This window comes from Pogoniulus pusillus, chromosome 12, assembly GCF_015220805.1.
Source record: "Pogoniulus pusillus isolate bPogPus1 chromosome 12, bPogPus1.pri, whole genome shotgun sequence".
Taxonomy (NCBI): domain Eukaryota; kingdom Metazoa; phylum Chordata; class Aves; order Piciformes; family Lybiidae; genus Pogoniulus; species Pogoniulus pusillus.
In genome coordinates, this window is record NC_087275.1 from 21,569,601 (window position 1) to 21,589,634 (window position 20,034).

The 20,034-nt window shown below is 42.0% G+C and overlaps 1 protein-coding gene across 2 annotated transcripts in view; it reads left to right on the forward strand.

Annotated features, from left to right (window-relative positions):
• Positions 1–20,034, forward strand: part of PDXK (pyridoxal kinase) — a 54,569-nt gene that overhangs the window by 23,415 nt on the left and 11,120 nt on the right. For both annotated transcript variants that reach the window (XM_064152622.1, XM_064152623.1), the window contains exons 2-10: positions 2,245–2,299; positions 8,716–8,820; positions 10,957–11,040; positions 13,288–13,334; positions 15,882–15,967; positions 16,779–16,824; positions 17,805–17,916; positions 18,688–18,824; positions 19,758–19,824. In XM_064152622.1, the coding sequence (XP_064008692.1) occupies positions 2,245–2,299; positions 8,716–8,820; positions 10,957–11,040; positions 13,288–13,334; positions 15,882–15,967; positions 16,779–16,824; positions 17,805–17,916; positions 18,688–18,824; positions 19,758–19,824 (739 nt within the window). The remainder of the gene's footprint in view (positions 1–2,244; positions 2,300–8,715; positions 8,821–10,956; positions 11,041–13,287; positions 13,335–15,881; positions 15,968–16,778; positions 16,825–17,804; positions 17,917–18,687; positions 18,825–19,757; positions 19,825–20,034) is intronic.

Below are 20,034 nucleotides of genomic sequence, written 5' to 3' on the forward strand. Positions count from 1 at the left end.
GACGAGGTTGCCCAGAGCCCTGTTGAGTCTCACACTGAGTGGCCCCAACCCTATCCCTGGGGCAACCTGTTCCAGTGTTCCACTACTCTGATAGTAAAGAACTTCTTCCTAGCATCCAGTCTAAATCTGCTCTTCTCCACTTTGAAGCCATTTCCCCTCATCCTATCACTGCAGGCCTTTGTCTCTCTCCATCCTTCAAGTACTGGAAGGTCACTATTAGGCTTCCCCGGAGCTTTCTGCTTCTCCAGGCTGAACAACCTCAGCTCCCTCAGCCTGTCTTCACAGCAGAGGTGTTCAAACCCACTGATCACTTTTGTGGCCTTCCTCTGGGCCCTCTCCATCAGGTCCATGTCCTTCCTATATTGAGGGCTCCAGAGCTGGACGCAGTACTCCAGGTGAGGTCTCACCAGAGCAGAGCAGAGCAAAGCGGCAGAATCATCTCTGCTTTGGATGCAGCCCAGGATGTGATTTGCCTTCTGGGCTGCAAGCTCACACTGTCTGCTTATGTCCAGCTTCTCGTCCATCAGCACCCACAAGTCCTTTTCCACAGGGCTGCTTTCTATCTCCTCGTTCCCCAATCTGTATTGATAGTGAGGACTGTTCCCGCCCAGGTGCAGAACCCTGCACTTGCTCTTGTTGAACCTCATGAGGTTCACCTGGGCCCACCTCTGCAGCTTGTCCAGGTCCCTCTGCATGACATCTCATCCCTCTGGCATTTCAACAGCACCACTCAGCTTGGTGTCACCTGCAAACTTGCTGATGGTGCTCTCAGTCCCACTGTCTGTATCATTGATCAAAACAGTAAACAGCACAGGTCCCAGTACAGACCCCTGAGGGACACCACTTGTCACTGCTCTCCATCTGGACTTCAAGCCATTGAGTGAGGACCACCCTCTGGATGTGATCATCCAGCCAATTCTTTATCCACTCAACAGTCCACCCATCAATGCCAGACCTCTCCAACTTGAGTAGGATGTTGTGGGGGACCATGTCAGAGGCCCTGTGGTCCAACCCCCTCTGCAGTAAGAAGGGGCATTCTCAATTAGATGAGGTTATCTTTCATGTGTGAGAGAAAGTGCAAGCATAGGGAAAACCTAATGTCTGGCACTGTACCTGCAGAGATTGTTAATAGAAATGGAGGGGCTGTCCTCATGATCAAAAGGGAGAGGTGTGTGCCTCAGTGCAAAGCGTGACTGGCAAAAAGCTTCTTTTGTTCACTTCTCCCTCCCCAGCAAATTGCCTGAAAGAGGATCATAAACAGGCATGCATTGTTACTATAACCTCCTGGTATGACTCACTGAGCCATATATAGCAGCTCATCTTTTGAGGAGAATTCTTACTCAGAGCATGTAGGATGTGGAAGCAAACATCAAATGTCAGACCGTTATGTCAGTGTTGCATTAGAATTTCTTTCATGACAGATAAAACTGTCTAAAAATGGCTTGAACAGCAATGCCTATCTGTATTAAGGCAAGTGTTGTCAGATTAAAAATCCTCATTAGTTTTCTCCTCATTCAGTGCTGTTATTTCCATGATATGTAACTCTTTTGGGGCAACAAGATTATATTTAACTGCACTGGCAAATCCTTGGCTATTTCAATATTTGAATTTCTGGTAATGCAGGTAGCAGGTGGCTTTTGGAGCATGCTTTAGGCTTTTTTTTTTCCCTTTGTATATTTAAGACCTCTGTCCTCTCAATTGCCTAATCATGCCCCAAATGAATTCTCTGTGATTTCTTTCTATTCTCTTTTACTTGTGAAGAAACTGCTTGTGACATCCAAGTATGGCTCAATGTTGATCTCTTCTAAAATTCTTCTGACCTCCTTTTAGAAAGATTTGCTTTCTGGAATGCTGACAGTATCCTTCCTCTATATTTTCAGTACTTTAGTGCCTTGAAATTTAGGCTGCTTTTCTTGCTAAGAAAGAGTAGCCAAGGCTTTCTTCATGGCTGCTGGGCCATCTTCTGTGTCCTTATCCTCAGACAAACTCTACCCTGAGGATCTAGAGTTCTGTTTTTCCAGTGCTGTTGCAAGTGACATTTTTGTTCCACATCTGCTGTCATAGTAAAGTACTGTAATGTTTGTTCACGTTTCATGAATGTTGGTTCAGCTTTCACTTTAAAACAGAGGTCATGATTTTAAAGCATGCAGCAGGAACTAACAAGTCATCCTCATGTTTTGTGATCTTGATGATGTGTTAATAAAGCTGTCTTAGTAAAAGAAATATTCCTGTGTTCTGTTACAGGTTTTGGGGTTTGAAGTTGATACGGTGAACTCTGTCCAGTTCTCAAACCACACAGGTAAAGTTATACATATATCCTCGGATAGCACTCCACAGTCACTCAGCTCTACTCACCGTCTGACTCACCTCATCACAGGATAGTAGGAGGAAGATCAGTCTTATGTTTTCACTCACATTTTCAGGATGTGGGTCAGAAATGTCATTTTTGTGTTTTGACTCAAGTCTCACAGAATTCTGGATTTAGGATCAGGGCATCATGTGATGTAGTAATGTCCTATGCTGCTACTCAGGTTGTGTGTTACTTTTGTTAGGCAGTAACCTAATTCTCTTGGTGAAGTGACACAAATACAACAATCTTACTCAGGCCTACGTAGGAGTCTCCAGTACTGTTTTGTGTGCATTGATGGCCCTTTGACACTCAAACTACCAACCCAAAGATCAGAAGGATATAGAGCTAAATGCAGTGTTTCCTGTCTTTGTGCCCACTCAGATGGGCACAAAGCAGAGACATCTCTCACTAGATAAGGTTGCTCAGAGCTGCATCCAGCCTGGCCTTAAAATCCTTCAGAGATGGAGCTTCCATCACCTCCCTGGGCAACCTATTTCAGTGTCTCATGGTGAAGAACTTCTTCCTAACATCCAATCTCAATCTACCCACTTTTTGTTTTGCTCCATTCCCCCTAGTCATATAATTTGCTGACACACTAGAAAGTCCCTCAGCAGCTTTCTTGTGCCCCCCTTCAGATATTGGAAGGCCACAAAAAGGTCTCCTCAGAGCCTTCTCCTCTCCAAACTTAACAGCCCCAACTTTCTCAGTCTATCTCCATAGGTTAGGTGCTCCAGCCCTCTGATCATCCTCATGGGCCTTCTCTGGACATGTTCTAGCACATACATATCCTTCTTGTAATAGGGGCTCCAGAATTGGATGCAGTACTGCAGGTGGGGTCTCACAGAGTGGAGTAGAGAGGAAGAATTGCCTCCCTAAGCCTGCTGGCCATGCTCATCCTGATGCAGCCCAGGAAACAGTTTGCTTTCTGGGCTGGAAGTGCACACTGGTGGCTCATGTTGAGCTTTTCATCCACCAGTACCCCCAAGTCCCTTTCCTCAGAGCTGCTCTCAAGCCAGTCACTGCCCTGAAGGGATTAGAGGACAGAAAGTGCCACCCTGGACTATGACCTGTCTGGAGCAATGCCGCAATACACAGGAATCATATATTGGATGAGTGGGTGAAGACAACCTGATTTTCCTAACAGGAACAACCCTTTCTGTGGTCATCATTAAAGATGGTAGGGCATTCTTTCTTTCCCAGTCCTCATTTTTAAACCTGGTCTTGTCAGCAAAAGATAAAATGCGGAGAGAATTTATGACTAGCAGACTCTCTGGTGAATCATCACTGCTTTTCTTCCCCCCCCGTCTTTAGTTTAGTAAGGTATTTCTGCTGACTCCTGCTCAGGAATATTTTTCTTTAGTCTCTGATAATCCTGAAATTTGGGAAATGTGCTTTAAATGTGTCCCTCTGGGAAAACAGTTTGTCATGTTGCTTGGGGAGCTACTTTTATGATTAGGGTGACTCATCTTTGAATGGCATCATGCCTCATGTACAAATTAAAGCAGCTGTCATGCAATCTACAAAGGTTCTGTGCTTTCTATTCTACTTTACTCCATTCCTTGCAGAAGTGTCTCATCGTCTGATGTGCCAGAATAAACATCTAGGGTTTTTTTCTTTAAATTGTCTTGTTGGGGTTTTTTTGGGGGGGGATTCTCCAGAGATTTGCATTTTTGTTTGTAATCAGGATGTTAATGATGAGCATATAATGTGCTTACCTTGCTGTATAAATCCTGCCTTTGAAACTGCTGCAGAAAAGCAGCCTGGGTTGTTTTTTTTTCTGTTCCTTTTTATTTTTAAGCTAACCACTTCTGACTTCCACTTAGTGAGTGTGTAGTGGGCGGCTGGGTTGGCTGGGAGCCTCAATACATAAGAAATTGTAATTATGTCTTGTTAATACGATTCTTCACAGTCTGTCACCCATCTGCAGGCATTCACACCTGCACAGTGTGGGACAAAACAAAAAGATCTCCTCTTGTGCCTGACACTGGGGTAGTATTTTACTCCTACACAGACCCACTGTAAAAAAAAAACCATGGAGAATTTCAAACTGTATTCCTGGTTTGGTCAAAGGCCTCCTGGCAGCTGAAGACTGAAGTTTTGTGATTAGAGTAGGCAGTCTGCCAGTGTTTGCATGTGAATTTTGTGGCATGGCTGAGACCAGCAGAAAGCTACAAGGATATCAGGGGGACTTGAACATCCCCACTACAAAAAGAAACTGAGAGACCTGGGGCTGTTTAGTCTGGAGAAGACTGAGAGGAGATCTCATCAATGTCTATAAATACCTAAGGGTGGGTGTCAAGTGTATGGGGCCAATCTCTTTCCAGTGGTCTGCAGCAATAAGACAAAGAACAAAGGCTACTGGAACACAGAAGGTTTCACCTCAACATGAGGAGAACCTTCTTACAGCGAGAGTGACAGAGTCTTGGAACAGGCTGCCCAGAGAGGTTGTGGAGTCTCCCTCTGGAGGCTTTCAGAATTCTCCTGGGTGCATTCCCACGTGGACTTAGCCTAGGGAATCCTGCCTTGGCAGGGGAGTTGAACTTGATCTCTGGAAGTCACTTCCAGCCTCTATTGTTCTGTGATTCTTTGAAACCAGTTTGCCTGTTGATCATGTGCCTTTAACACTAGACCTATCTTCCTTTTCCCCATGTAAAATACTTGGTTGCTGAAGTCACTTGGAATAGTTTTGCAGAGAGTGTTACAGGAGGAACTCAGACCTCAGAACAGAATGTTCTGGTCTGGAAAACAAAGAACTCTTACAGGCCTTGTGGGACTTTAAATGTTTGATTTTGTCAGGGTGTTTTGGCCTTTTTTTGTTATTGTTTTGGGTGTTTTGTTTTCTTCTGATATGTATGGCATTTTTCTTTTCTTTTTAAAGTTCTTTTTGAAAGTAATTAAAATGCTAAGAAGTATATTCCAAAGAAGAAGGAAAAAAAATCACCAGTGAAGGAGGACAAGAAAGAAAAGTATGTAAATTCATCTCCAGTGCAGGATTAGCTGACTCTCTTGGTTGTGGTTTTGGTGTTTTTTTGCTTTTCCATACATCTGAATGATGACATTTCCTTGGAGACTAATGAATTTTAAAGGTGTCATATATTACCTGGATTTTTTTCATTCCCTTGTCTGCTAAAAGCAAATATGTAACATTTAATTGCAATAAAAGGCCATAACAGAGATAGGCAGAAGGGGTATAAAGATGTTTAAATATTTATCTATGTGTTTAAAATTATTACTAATATGGGAAGCTGATTTAGTCAGTCTGAGCCAAGAACAGTTTTGGAGAGATGGCATCATGGTTTGTTCGCAGTGTTCTTTCTGCTCTCTGTTCAGCACTGAGGAGAATTACTTGGTGATGTTGTAACCAAAACAAGGAGGACTCATCTTTCTTCTTCTTCTCTGCAAGATACAAGCCAAAATCTCACTTGAATATCCAAAATAAACGAATAATAATTTGTTCCAACTGCTATGCCTAACCGGCTCTTTATTCTCCAAGTGGGATGCAGTTGTTTTGCTACATACAATCTTGAAAGTAATTCTTCATTTTTCTTGACCGTAGTTCTTGTATGATGTGTGCAAGTAGCTACATGTTGTGAGAGTTTGTTATATTGTTGAGTGTCACAGGGGAATATTGCTGCAGAGTTGGGATTATGGTAAGTGGACAGTTAAACAGAAGATTTGAGAAGAGGAGGCTCAGGGGTGACCTCATTGCTGTCTACAACTACCTGAAGGGACATTGTAGCCAGGTGGGGTTGGTCTCTTCTCCCAGGCAATCAGCAACAGAACAAGGGGACACAGTCTCAAGTTGTGCTGGGGTAGGTCTAGGCTAGATGTTAGGAGGAAGTTCTTCACAGAGAGAGTGATTGGCATTGGAATGGGCTGCACAGGGAGGTGGTGGAGGCACCGTCCCTGGAGATGTTTAAAAAAAGCCTGGATGAGGCACTTCATGTCATAGCCTAGTTGACAGGATTGGGCTGGGGGATAGGTTGGACTGTATGATCTTGGAGGTTTCTTCCAACCTGGCTGATTCTATGATTTTAAGTCCTCTCTTGCTGTTTTTCAGATACTCATACTCCTAGCACAGGAAGCTGGTTTTCTTTTGTGTCTTCCAAGGCAGCTCTGGGCCTTCAAATGTGTTCACTGTCAAGCTAAGTTATCATTTATAGCAGAGGAAAGCAGCAATTCTTGGTTATCATCCTGAACTCCAATCACTGATGCTTTACTCTAAAGCCAGCTGGATCTCACATATTGAAAGTCGCTGTTGTCATTCACTGCTAACTAGCTTTGAGTTCAGAGCAGCAGTTTTATCAGTGTGATATGGATCCGATGCATTGACTATTTAGGACACCTTAACATAAGAAGGTGAACTCTTAGTTAAATAGTGAAAGTGCAAGATCCCTCTGTAGGAATGGCTCCTGAGAGCATCTAGATTGCATGGACAATCTGTCATAGTTATTTTTATGGCCTTGTGTAAGGCTAATGACTCCCCTTTTGCTAGCTGACCTTGATTCTGAGTGAAAGCTGCACTCAGTTTCACTGATGGGCACAATGAGGCAAAAAAGACTTTGTTGTGTCCTTGTATCAGGTTCTTTGCAGTATTAATAGAGGTTTAAGAAAAGGGCAGATCATTTCTTTCTGAAGCTGCAGACGTGATAGAACAAACCTCTGTATGTGTATTAAATAAGCCCAATACTTGAGTTGTAGTCAAGAGTTCCTCATAGACATCTATGTGTGCTGAGCTGTTAGGCGTTGCTGTGTTGTCACTATTCTGTAGAAGAACCACAGCCCTAACATATGGGAATCCCTCTTTCTTCACAGACACTTCTAAAAAGCATTTACTAGAGAGAGAGAATTGTAGTGGCTGATATGAGTCAGTCCTCCAGCCAGCTGGCAGTGAGTTGTGTTTTAAAGGATAGGTCTTTGTGAGCTGAGGAGAACAAAATGATCCATCTGTTCACCCTACTGTGGGTGTATTTGCATTCATGAGAAGGAAAACTGAAAAATGTGCTTATCCTAGGCTCTAGGCACCTTTTGGCTGTTACTCTAATAACAACACAGTTTAGAGTGATAATCAAAGGCAACAGTTTTTATCACTGAATTTTCTAACTCAAAAGAGCAGATGTTATACAAAATATCATTACCTTCTCATGGGGGTAGTGTGGAAGAAGACACCTCACTTAACATTTCACTTCTCCTAATTCCAGTTAACAAAATCAGAAGCTTTTTAATAAACTCTGAATTTAAGGAGGTTGGAAGAAGTGAATTGTGGGTCCTTAATCTAATACCCTGAAGGATGTCTCATTCTTACAGACAAGGGAATGATGACTGCCTTCTAGATGGGCAGGCTTTGGTGGCAAGGTGCATTTACACTTTCCAACAAATGTTTAGAGTCTGTCAAGGAAGAATTTTCTTTTTAATTATTTTTCTTTTTTTCTCCACCTTTAAATTGGCAGCCATAGAGCTTGGCCTATTGTTTGCTGAAAGCAGTAAGTTCACTTTCTGCCAAGTAATTTTACCTTCCATCCATTTCTCAGTCAAGAATAATGGCTTGTAATTCTTAGAGATCATTTATGAACAAGAGTATATGAATATTACCTGTTTATGTTGTATTTCTGGTATTCATTTGCCTCTTCCAGTACCCTCAGCCTTAAAACTATGCTATTTTTGTAAGGAAATCTGTCAGTTGACATTGTATGTTTAAAGAGCACCTGTGACAGTCTTCTGCTGTGGTTGCTTTACTTGTTACATGCAGGTCCCAGTGAATGCTTTGTCTGGTGGGTGCGGCAGTGCTGCATGCCTGTCTCCAGGCAGATCCACAAGCCTCATCAACCTTGCTAACTAACTGTCAGTCTTTATATATTTTTAATAGTATAAAATATTAAAAAAGACAGATTATACTGGCATCTGCCTCCAGTGAAGTCTAAAACATCCATTTGTCCCCCTCCACACGGGAAGGGATAGTTGTATGTGCTCCATGGGAAAACTCGCAGGAGCTTGTGTATGCTCTACTTGATTTGCTGATAAATGGACAGTGGAGGCACCGTCCCTGGAGGTGTTCAAGAAAAGACTGGATGAGGCACTTAGTGCCATGGTCTAGTTGACTGGATAGGGCTGGGGAATAGGTTGGACTGGATGAGCTTGGAGGTCTCTTCCAACCTGGTTGATTCTATGATTAGTTGCTTTGGGAAACAGAGATGCTAAGAAAATCTGAGCATGTCAACTCTCCTGCTGGCAGCAACATTTTACAAAGAGGAGGTGGAAATGCTTTCTAGTACATATATCTTCTGTAGTCCTTCCAGCTGTATAATCCATGTGATCCTCAATAGAAAACCTAGCTCTTGAAAAGTTGTCTGGCTTTTACTTCGCAGGTTATGCCCACTGGAAAGGTCAAGTGTTAAACTCAGATGAACTTCATGAACTATATGAAGGACTTAAGCTGAACAAGGTCAACCGGTATGATTATGTGCTCACAGGTAAGAAGATCTTATCCTTTAGAGTCCCCATGGCATGTAAACAAAAGTAAAGTAGTATGAACTATATCCCTCCTTATTCCAAACCAAGCAATTAGTTTCCCTCATTTGATTCTACCTGCAATTTCATCTATATATTGTAGTGGGAACTGCTACTGCTGTTCAGTTTGAAGCAGCCACTGTTCTTCAGCTCAAAGGTTGTAACCAAATGGGTAAATTGATCCCCTGGTATAGTTTACAGACTTGCACCAGCCAGTCATGAACAGGCTTAATTAGTGTTCTGGGAGTGTCTCTACTGAAAAGAAGGCTGAGGAATGTCAGAGTATTATTTTAAAATTTATTATCAAGACATGACTTTAACTCTTTCTCCTAAATTTGCAGTACTGGCACTCCACAGTACTCTAGTATGATTTTAAAGACAATTGTCTGCCCCCTTTTTTTCTGTTTTCAAAGGGATAGTGCTTTGGATACACAGCAAAGTATAAGCAGGGTTGGATTTTGGATTTGGCCAGGTCACGCCTCAGGTTTTCTTTGCTGTTTTTATTGTGTAGGTCCTCTTGAGTGGGTACAGTTCCACAGGACGTCATGACTGTGCAGTGTTTCCTTGATGCCAAGTGTTTATAAACACAGGCAGAGAGCTTCCTCTAGAATGCTTTAGAGAAAAGAGAGGTTCTATGTGCTGTTTTTATTAAGCACTCTTTCTCTGCAGTTCCTGCCTCTCAAACGCAGCTCAGGTTTCACGTCAGCAAGAGCTGTGCATCTGGTTTAGATTACAGTAGTGTGTTTTTTTTACAGCAACCATCTCTCACTTTTTAAAGGTAAAGAGAATTATATCGTCAGATGTGATTGATTTCATGGCATCCACCTGTAGGAAGGTGCTTTATACACAGGCAAAAATAGGAACTTTAAGTGTGTGGATTATAACTCCAAAACTGTCACTCTGACTTGAAGGCTGTGGCACATCTGAAGAGTTATTGTCAGTTCTATTTCAGGGAACATCTCCAAAGTAAAGGAGAATAAATAAAAGATAGACTGAGCTAAGGCTAAGAAATTAACTTGAGCTTAAATGTTCTCTTTGTGATTGAGAAATAGACAAGCACCCTTTCTTTCCTTAAAAGAACTCAGTCAGAAGACATTGCCAGGAAAAGCAGACTGAATTGCAAGATATGTTAGTAAGCAAAATGTGTCAATAATGTTTCAATACTACTTTAACTGAGACACTCCTTTTAAATTTCGCTTTCAACTCTTGGAAGAGGCCCAAACTCTAATATCACTGCCAGCTTCTAGCAAAACAGATTAGGTTAAGAACTCAAAAACAATAGAAGGAATAATAGAAATCTTCATCAAAGAGAAATTTTGGAGGGAAAAAAAAAGAAATATTTGTTAATATCTTTTTTTAATTGGACTTGTGGGTAGATGGGTCAGTGAGTTGTTCATATTTCTTTAAAAATCTCATTTAGTCTGACCATTTTAAGTAAGGACAAAAAAAAGCATGAGCAGAAATGGCATTAACTTCTTAAGATCACAGTGTTTTGGTGTTCAGTTGCATTGTGGCTGAACTTGAAAATTGTTTTTTCTCCATTCAGGGACAACTGACAGATTTTTCTCTTCAAACAGCAATAGCCATTCCCTATAATACTATAACACAACCACACTTTGTACCTCCAACAACCTGGACATGATTATTCAAACCTGGATAGGATTATTCAACATCAATAATAAAAATCTTCAAACCAGAGTGCAAGAAAAGTATATGAATTTTTAAGTACTTCTTATTTACTACATGGTAAAACACTACTGATCCAGACTGCTCTTTTGAAGAGAAGACATGTTTTATTCCTTTCAGCCTGACCTTTTGGTGTATGTATTTAAACATTTTGAAATTGTATGAGCTTTTTCATGTATAATGTACTTAGTACATTGATTTTTAAGTTTCTATTTGAAGTTGTGCAAGGACTATCTGAGTTTGTCTTCCAGCTATTACCCCTAAATGAAATACTAAACTACCTTTGCTCTAAAAATGCTTTGTTTCAAAGAATGAGATGTAGTCTTTCTATACATTTCCCCACCCACCCAAAAAAAAAGAAACATTCATAAAAATCTACTTCAGTAGTGTCTTTTTTTTTCCTCTTCTCAAAGGGTATACAAGAGACACCTCATTTCTTGCAATGGTGGTGGATATTGTCCAGGAGTTGAAGCAACAGAATTCTAACCTAGTGTATGGTAAGGATGTGTGTTGTAATCCTTTCTGATTCATTATTTTACGTGTCCATAATTGTCACATTTTTGGATGAAAATGTTTGGTGTTACTCAGCATTTCACAACCACCCTGTGCTCTGATCTGACTGGGTCCAGATGAGACTCTAGTGAAATTCCTTTCAGCATTGATGGGGTTGGAGTTTTATCTTTCTGATTTTATACCTTTCAGTATGTTTCTTTCGTTATGCCATCCAAAGGAGAATGTGCCTTGGAGATTACTTGTCTGTGTCAAAGAAAGGCTTATAAAATCTCATGCAGCTGCTGCTGTTCATAGTTCAGAGGCATAGGCTATAGGTGCTGGTAGCTGAAACATCGCCTTGATTTCCAAGTCAGTTGAAAGCAGGATAGACTCTTGAGTTGCCCTTCTGTGGTTTCAGAAGTGTCTTACTGTGCCTCATAAGCTTCGTGATTTAGCTTTTTTAACTCTGGTGTCCTCTACTAAGGTTACCTAGGAGCACTTAAAGAACAATAGACTAGCAACTGCTGTCTGTAACATGTCAGTCAGGCTTAAACTTCTGAGAAAGGATTCTTCTCTTTTCCTTCCTGACATTGAGTGAATGAGGGTGTTTGAACATAACAAGGCAGGCTTGAATTGAGCAAAATGTTCTCAGTGAAAGGGCAAAGTCATGGGAATTTAGTGGGATAAAAAGCTGTGAATGATGGTTTGACTGTCATCTTTGGGTTCAGCAAACTGTGTGGTCAGGAAATAGCTAGAATGATGTCAAGGATTTGCACGGAGCAGTACGGTGCGAGTGTGGGATCTGACTTAAAGTCAACAAAGCACAGTTCTCAGAAAAACGGGGCACAGGTATCTTCATGAGCTCAATTTTGCAGCTTTTTTAGCCTTTAATAACACTTGTGTCACTAGTGGAGAGAGTGAAGAATCTAATAAGTGAAAGCTAAAACCCTTCAGAGTATGAGCAGAGAGAAGAAACTCCTATCCATACAGTACAGGAAGTAGTCACATGTTCTTGCTCACTTCAGGGTGCTTGGACTAGATGACCTTTGGAGGTCCCTTCTGACCCAGAGCTAGGCTTTAAGATTCTTTGTATGTAATAAATACTTTTAAAAGACAGACCAAATGACACTCATTTCACTCAGAGAAACTTCCTTAACTACTGGCTGGACAGTAGTTAAAATGTCTTTCTATAAGGAACAGTAATTCTTTTTTTAAATGCAAGACTAGACTCTTTCCATTCTCACTTTGAATGTGTTGTTATTACTGATGATGATTCAGAACCTGTGCTAAATGTGTTAGTGTTATTACACCAAGTACAAGTTTGTGTACTTTGGCATGGGTTTTGTTCTTCTTTCATTGTAGTACACTTTGTGTGCACACAACACTTTGGTGTGTATATTTGGCATGTGTTTTTTTGTTAGACTGAAGTAAAAATAGGAAGCTTTTCAGAGCTGTTAGCTTCTCTGACGTTTCTTCCCCACCACATATTACTATTCCAGAGTTTTGGGGCTGGGGGGGGTGAAAGGGGCATGTTTCTCTGCATTTTCCATAGCAAAAGCCCTTTTACTCCCAACAGTCAAACTCATCCTCATGACCTTCAGATGTCAGAATATGGAAGCGGTAAGAGAGGGTGAATACAGTCACAGAATGGTCTGGGTAGAAATGCACTTTAAAGATCATCTAGTTCCAACTCTCCACCATAGGCAGGGACATCTCCCACTAGACCACGTTGATCTAGACCCCATCCAAACTGGCTTTGTGGATGCTCTGTAGAGGGGGCATCTGCAACTTCCCTGGACAACCTGTTCCAGTGTCTCACCACCCTAAGTGTAAAGAATGTCTCTTTAATATCCAGTCTAAGAGCCTTCTGACAGCATCCACCCCCACTGCCACCCACACAGGGCATCCCAGGAGGACAGTGCCAATCCCTTCTGCAGATGCTGCAGGGTGTGGGCACCCCTCTGCACGATGCTCCTACCCTACCAGACACATCAGACACAGAGCTGGGACATTTTGTCCCCAGCTCACTCCTTCCTCTGACAGCTGTTTAAGACACATGGCTTACACCCTCAGAATTGGCAGCCACCAGTTACAAATTTTGGGTGGAGCATGCTGCAAGAGCTGTGAGGATGTGTAGGCTGTCAAGTGCTCGGTGCTGCTCTATAGCTATTACTGCTGCCTAGAACTTTTCCCTCCCACCAGTGTCTCTCTAACTGTACCCTATTTCTAAAGCTAGCTTTATTCTCTTACAGTATGCGATCCAGTGATGGGAGACAAATGGAACGGAGAAGGCTCTATGGTTAGTACTTCGATGGGTGGATTCCCTGTATAGTGACTATTTGCTATATAAAGATGTATAAAGAGTTATGAATATATTTATTAGTATTTATTGAATTAGTTAATACTTTTAAAACACCAGACCTAAGCTGCTTCACCTAAGCATGGCTCTGGATCCCAGCGTCAAGTTTGTACTTTTAATCTCCTGTATTTATATGAGTTTAGTACCTGGGGAGAGTGATGGCTGCATAGCCCTAGGATTATTTCTAACTCTCTAGTCAGACAACAGGTGAAATACAGACCCTGTCCACACGAAAATAACCCTCTACTCTCCCTCACTGGATTTCCCTCATCTTCTGTCACAAGCTCTCTTTTGGCTGGTAGCCTGGCTGACACTGTCAGTGTTGATGTGAAATGACATAACACTTGAGCCTAAATGGAGATAACTTATTTCACAGGAGATCAAACAGCTGCTAGGCATTGGGCTGTGATCAGTGGCAGAAAGGCTCTGTGTGCCAGTACCACGCTGCATACTGAGGAAGAAACATTCTTATTTGGTCAAAATGAGCAAATGATTTTAGTAAAAATGCAATGTGTCAAGACATCAGCAATTAGGATATTTTATGGTTTCTTCTGCCTCCAGCTAGTCATGCTCTATGAATTCCTCTTTGTCCTTGTACCTTTTTACAGTTTTCCTGCTCATAAAACATCACATGAAGTAGCATTTAGTAATAAATTTGCCACTGCTTTTGTGTTCTCTTCTTTCATTTTACATCTGCTGCAACGTTTATTGCCCTTGGCTTTTTCTAACAAGAGAGCTCTAACATCTGTAGGGTCACCTTGTGAAACTTTAGCTGTTAAGAGAAGTCATAACAATGGGCCTACCTATGTCTATTGGGTAGAAGATAAAGTAGATGGCAGAAAAGAATACTTAACATGCCACCCACCAATTCATCCCTGCCATAAAATAGTGATAAAGTCATTATTTTAAAATTTCTCGGTTTAGATATGACTTACTCTTGCATTTCTGTCTAAAGGCAAAGTCACCACTTCACCATGGCTGCAGAGTGAGCTCAGTATCAGTATGATGGGTGTTCAGTAGCATCTAGTGGCCAACACTGTGATGGGCTTGTACCTGTTGCTATACACTGGGAATGGGAGGCAGCAACAAATGAACTTCTTGCCCTGCAAAGCTTATGAGGCCAACACAAAAATAAATGAGCAAAAGAGGGTATTAATCTCCATTTAGTAAATGGGGCTCTGACAGAGAATACCAGCGACTAGAAAACAAGGAGCTTTTCAACTTGTATGAGAAGTTCTGTTAAACTGAGTTCCAGCAGGACTCAGAAAGGTGAGAGAGTGCCTGTACCCACCTCAGCCAAAGTCCTGGCAGAGCTCTGTTGTGAGCTTTTCAGCTTTGAGTCTGAAGTGTAGAGAAGTGTGAAGTGTGTTGCCTGCTTAGACAGCCAGTCTCCCTTTTCTCATGGGCCAGAAGGTCAGAAAGGGGATCTTTGGCCTTTATTACTTGAAGAGCTGATCATGCATACTAATATTTTGCTAGTCTTGGGTGCAACACAAGCAAATTATTTTTAATGTCCTTCCTGGAAGTGCTTTATAAATTAAGTTGTACCAAACAAATTACACATCCGATTCCTGATCACACAGACTGAGGTGCAGCACACCCTAGAAATCCTTCCCTGAAAGAAGGCAGTGAAACAATGCACAGTATGAATGTTACTTGTTCCCTTAGCCCCACAGTGCAACACAATTAATGCAGGCACATCCTACTGCAGCAAAGGGCCAGTACAACAAAACAGTTTCTTTTGGAGGTAAGGACATGATAAGGGGTTCCCCCTCATGGGACACTATTTCTTTATGCTGCTTTGTCACCTTGGTGAGAGGGAACCTGGAAATTCTTCATTCAGGCACCACTTTTTATTGCTGCCAGTTTAGGCCTGGCTGCTTGGCAGTGCTTCCCATTGCCTCAGTGGAAGAAGGGTTGTACTGTCACCAGCTGGAAGATACACTGACTGCCAGTTAGTTACTGCAGCATAACCATAGACTCATAGAATCATTCAGGTTGGAAAAGACCCATAGGACCATAAAGTCCAACCATTGACCCTGCTCTGTGAAGTTCACCTCAAAACCCCAAGCACCACATCTGAGTGACCTTTAAACACGTGCAGGGTTGATGACTCAACCACCTCCCTGGGCTCAATGCTTGACCACTCGTTCTGTGAAGAAAAAAATTCTAATGTCCAGTGTAAACCTGCCCTGTTGCAGTCTGAGGCCATGCTCTCTTGTTCTATTGCTAATTACCTGTGTGAAGAGACAATCACCACCCCCTCTACACGATCAGTTTAGGTAGTTGTGGAGAGCAATGAGCCCCCCACCTTAGCCTCCTTTTGTTCAAACTGAACAGCCTCAGCTCCTTCAGTTGCTCTTGAACAGCTCACTAGGACCTGTCACATTGTTCAGTGACAGCATGAGAGGTAGTTGGAGGGAAGGAGAGTTGGCAGTCCCATATCTCCAGTACTGCTGACATTCAATACTGTTTCTTCTCCCCTAGTACGTGCCCAAGGATCTCCTTCCAGTCTACAGGGACAAAGTTGTACCTGTTGCTGATATAATTACTCCTAACCAGTTTGAAGCTGAGTAAGTACTGCTTTTTAAAGCCAAAAAACCCTTGGAGATAAAAGCAGGGGAGACTGATACTCCTTTATTTGTGTCAGTACAGCGTTATCCACGTGCATAGCATACAAGTTTTGTACGTGTTAGGTGTTTTGGCTGTTACATTCAAGTGGTGCTTTTCAGCAAACCTCCAACTGTTACATAGTCAAAAAAAATCTGGGAGTTCTGTGAGAAGATTTCTCTGTTTTTTTCCCAGTCTCCTCTTTTTTTTTGTGGTTACTTCTTACCTCCAGAGGCCTGTATCTAGGGCAAGTAGGAGAAAACAAAAAGCCCTCTCTCTCCTTCCCCAACCTTTCCCACTTGTAGGAAAACTTTTACTGTATGTCAGAACTGAAATAGCTTGACTCAAACCCCCCCCTTCCCCCCCCCAAAATAAGATTTAACCACCATGGCACCATTTCATAGGAGTTAAGAATCTAAATGCCTCCTGCCCATTCTGTCTACATAGTGGTGACTCTTTGGTCAGGAGATAATCTCTTACAGTACATCACAGGCTGTCCCTTGAGGGGATCCCTGGAGCAGCTACAGGGAAAATGAAGATGCTTGTGAAGGAATTTTTTGATACATGATTCTCTAAAGGAGGCAGGTTAGGACTGGTGTGAAATGGCTTTAGAAGCACTGTGTATTTGTGCATGGAACTTTGAAAGACAGCAGACCATGCAGCTACAAACAGCCTGTATGATGCAGTCATAAGTTTTCCTCCTTTCAATGGGTTGACAAAGCAATCACCCCCTGGAGAACTTGTGCTTCTCTAAGATTTATGTTTCATTCTCAGGTTGCTCACAGGCAGGAAGATTCACACAGAAAAAGAAGCTTTAGAAGTAAGTAGGCAAGAAGCTGGATGTGTAAGATCTGTGTTCCTTCCTGCCGTGTTGCAGTGTGACCATTTGTCCTTAATCTTTTGAAGTCGCTTTGTCTTTTATCCTTTCTATTTGTTGTTAAACCTTGTGCGCTCCAGGCGCAAAACACGTTCTGTTCTGGTGCCAGACTTCTTAAGAAGCTTCCCAAGAGAGCTGGAGATAAAGGCACTGCAGTGGTAACAAGCAGATCTCTGTGAGCTTGTTCCCCTGCAGTGTAGTAGCAGCAGCCTTGGCAGCCACATGGCAAGCGCTGCCAGCGCTGCTAGGACTGAAAGCCCAGGGTGACCCTGGGCATTAGAAGTCTGCAGGAGTGGCTCCCTCTGCTGTCCACATGTGAGTCGTGCAAGAGGAAAGCTGATGAGACAGCCGGTTTTAGTTCTTCCGTGCGGATGGTTTGCAAGAAGGTGTGGTTTGGAGTTTGAAACTGAATGAGAAAATAAGATCAAGACTGACATGCTTGTGCCTTGAATTTAACTCTTCATTTTTGCTAACTCTTAAAGTAGTAGCAGAAGAAGACTTCATGGGCTGAATTTACTGCCTTTCTAGCAAGTGTTTTAAGATAACCAGCCCAGCTGTGTGTGCCTGTATGTTTGTTCTCTTACTCTTTTAACAATAAGATCTAAAACCATGATGCAGATAGAGGTTCTGATCACAGCTGAAACAGAGTGCTCTTTTTAGAGGAGCATCCAAAGATAACACAAAGAGAGATGCTTGTATATTTTAACAACTGGGTTATGTTTAAATATGGATGTTTTGAGTCCTGTCTTTCAAACCAGTTCCTCTAACTCAAGTACATTCTTTGAATAGAAACTTTTTTTTCTCTTCACAAAAGATGCCAAAACAAAAAGATGCTTGTAAAAAAACCTCAGCACTATGAAAGAGGCAGGGTTTCATCAGCTCGTACTCCAGTCACTGATTCCTGCCTTTTTGCACTTGGAAAGGTAATGGATATGCTCCATGCCATGGGACCAGAGACTGTGGTGATCACAAGCTCAGATCTACAGGCTCCTCTAGGAAACGACTACCTAATTGCTCTGGGAAGCCACAGGAAAAGTAAGCCATGAGCCCCTTTGTTAAACTGTGCTTTCTTTTAACCTGTTCTGTGCTTTCAGTTACCTTTTTTTTAGGAAGTTGTTTTATCAGGCCTATCTGTAGTGGGTGGAATTTAGATCTCTATATCAACTTGTCCTAGTGTTGGTGGTTAAATGGGGAAGACAAGCTGGGAGCTGAGTTTGATCACAGCAGAAGCAGAGCCCTGTCCTTGCCAACAGGGTACAGGCCCTCAGTATCTGCATAAGATGAACAGAACAGGGGTGATGATGGCAAACATGTGCCACTGACAGCCCAGTGATCATTGGAGAGAGGTGAGAAAAGCCTGGTGATTCCTGCCCATCAACCCTATCATCACCATTATTAACCTCAATAAAAATCTGCTGATATCTACAGCTTCTCATGTGCAGCCATACAACCCTCTAGATCATGATTTGGGGTGCTCCATCTAGGATTCAGCAAGCTCTATAAATAAGCAGTTTGCTGAGCAAGCAGCTGCTGCTGTCTGAATGAAGATAGATGGCTGTCAATCCTTCATGGTCTCTCTTAAGTGAAGTATGTGCAGTAGACAAGTTGCAAATGCTATCCCCACTTGGCAAAGTTTTGAAAGGTTGCACCTTTTAAAAGAGTTGGTACAAAGTTTACAGTACCCCTTAGCATCTTTATGTTCCAAACAACAAAGAAATTCACATCTGGTGATTGCTTCTTAGAAATTATAGTAAATGCTACTATGTTAATTGTTGAGTCTGTTACTTAACTCTATCTTTGTTGCAGCTAAGGCAGATGGTACCAAGATAACACAAAGAATTCGAGTGGAGTCTCCTAAAGTGGATGCTGTCTTTGTTGGAACAGGAGACTTGTTTGCTGCTATGCTTCTGGCATGGACACATAAGCATCCAAACAATTTGAAGGTGTGGGAGAAGATACCAATCTCTCTGCAAGTTTGGACTAATTGGTGGTGGTGGTGATTGTTGTGGTTGGTGGTGGTCGTGGGTGGTTGTTGTTGATTGTGGGTGGTGGTGGTCGTTCTTGTTGGTGGCTGTGGTTGTTAACTTTGTGCTGGTTTGAGGCTAACTGGAAGATTTTAATGAGAGAAAGTAGATCATTGGTTGTGAAAAGAAAATAATGATGAAGTCTGCATCACTCATTGGTTTGCTGAGAGGGATAAAAAGCTAAAATATAAACAATCTCAGTCTGGTCTGTGTGACTGGATCTAATCACTTCGTCCTGGGACATTGCCCTGTTTATTTCTCCTTTGATCTGATCTAATAACTAACAAGTAAACTTTGTAGGCTTTTGTCCTCCTGACTGTTTATTTGCTATTATTATTGCTACTGCTTATCTATGACATTATTTAAAGCCTCTCATCTGGTTTTTGGTTTTTTTCCTCACCTCAAAGTCAAAATCCCATAATTTCTGTTTTGCCAAAGCGTTTTAGCTCATAAAACTTTGGATGGTTCCATTTCAGTTACATGGATGTGGTAATTTTGCCAGATATTCTCCTGTTATTCTCTAGAGAGAGGGAGAGACTGCACATGGCTTTTTGTGGTTTTTACCCTCACTTCATAACAAGCATTGAAAATCATTGATCAGATCTAATTTTCTCTTTCTATCCCTTAAGCATATGGAGTCCTCAAAGTCTATGATATCTAATGCCTGTTTGGGGAGAATCAATAGAGTCTAAGATTCCCCCCCCGCCTCCAAACTCTACTTTACATAGCTGTCATCCCATTCTATCTTGTCCGCCATGTTTGCCTCTTAGTAACAGTGTTTTTACAGTAATAATAATAATAATCTAGGCAGCTGAGGTTTTACTAAAACTTTAATGTATTATATTAATGCAGGTGGCATGTGAAAAGACTGTCTCAGCTATGCAGCATGTTCTGCAAAGGACCATTAAGAGTGCAAAAGGTAATTTTTTCAAGCCTTGTTGTCTTGTCTGTCTGGATCAGAAGAAGCATCCAAGCAGCTTTCTGACTTTCCTGATTAAAGGCAGTTCTCAGTGCAGAAGCAGCCAGAGAATTTACAGTGAGAGAGCTTGTTAGTCTTGTCAGTGTGTGCTCCTCACTGTGTCACTATTTTTGACAGTACTCGACTGAAGATGTCACTCTTCAGCTTGTA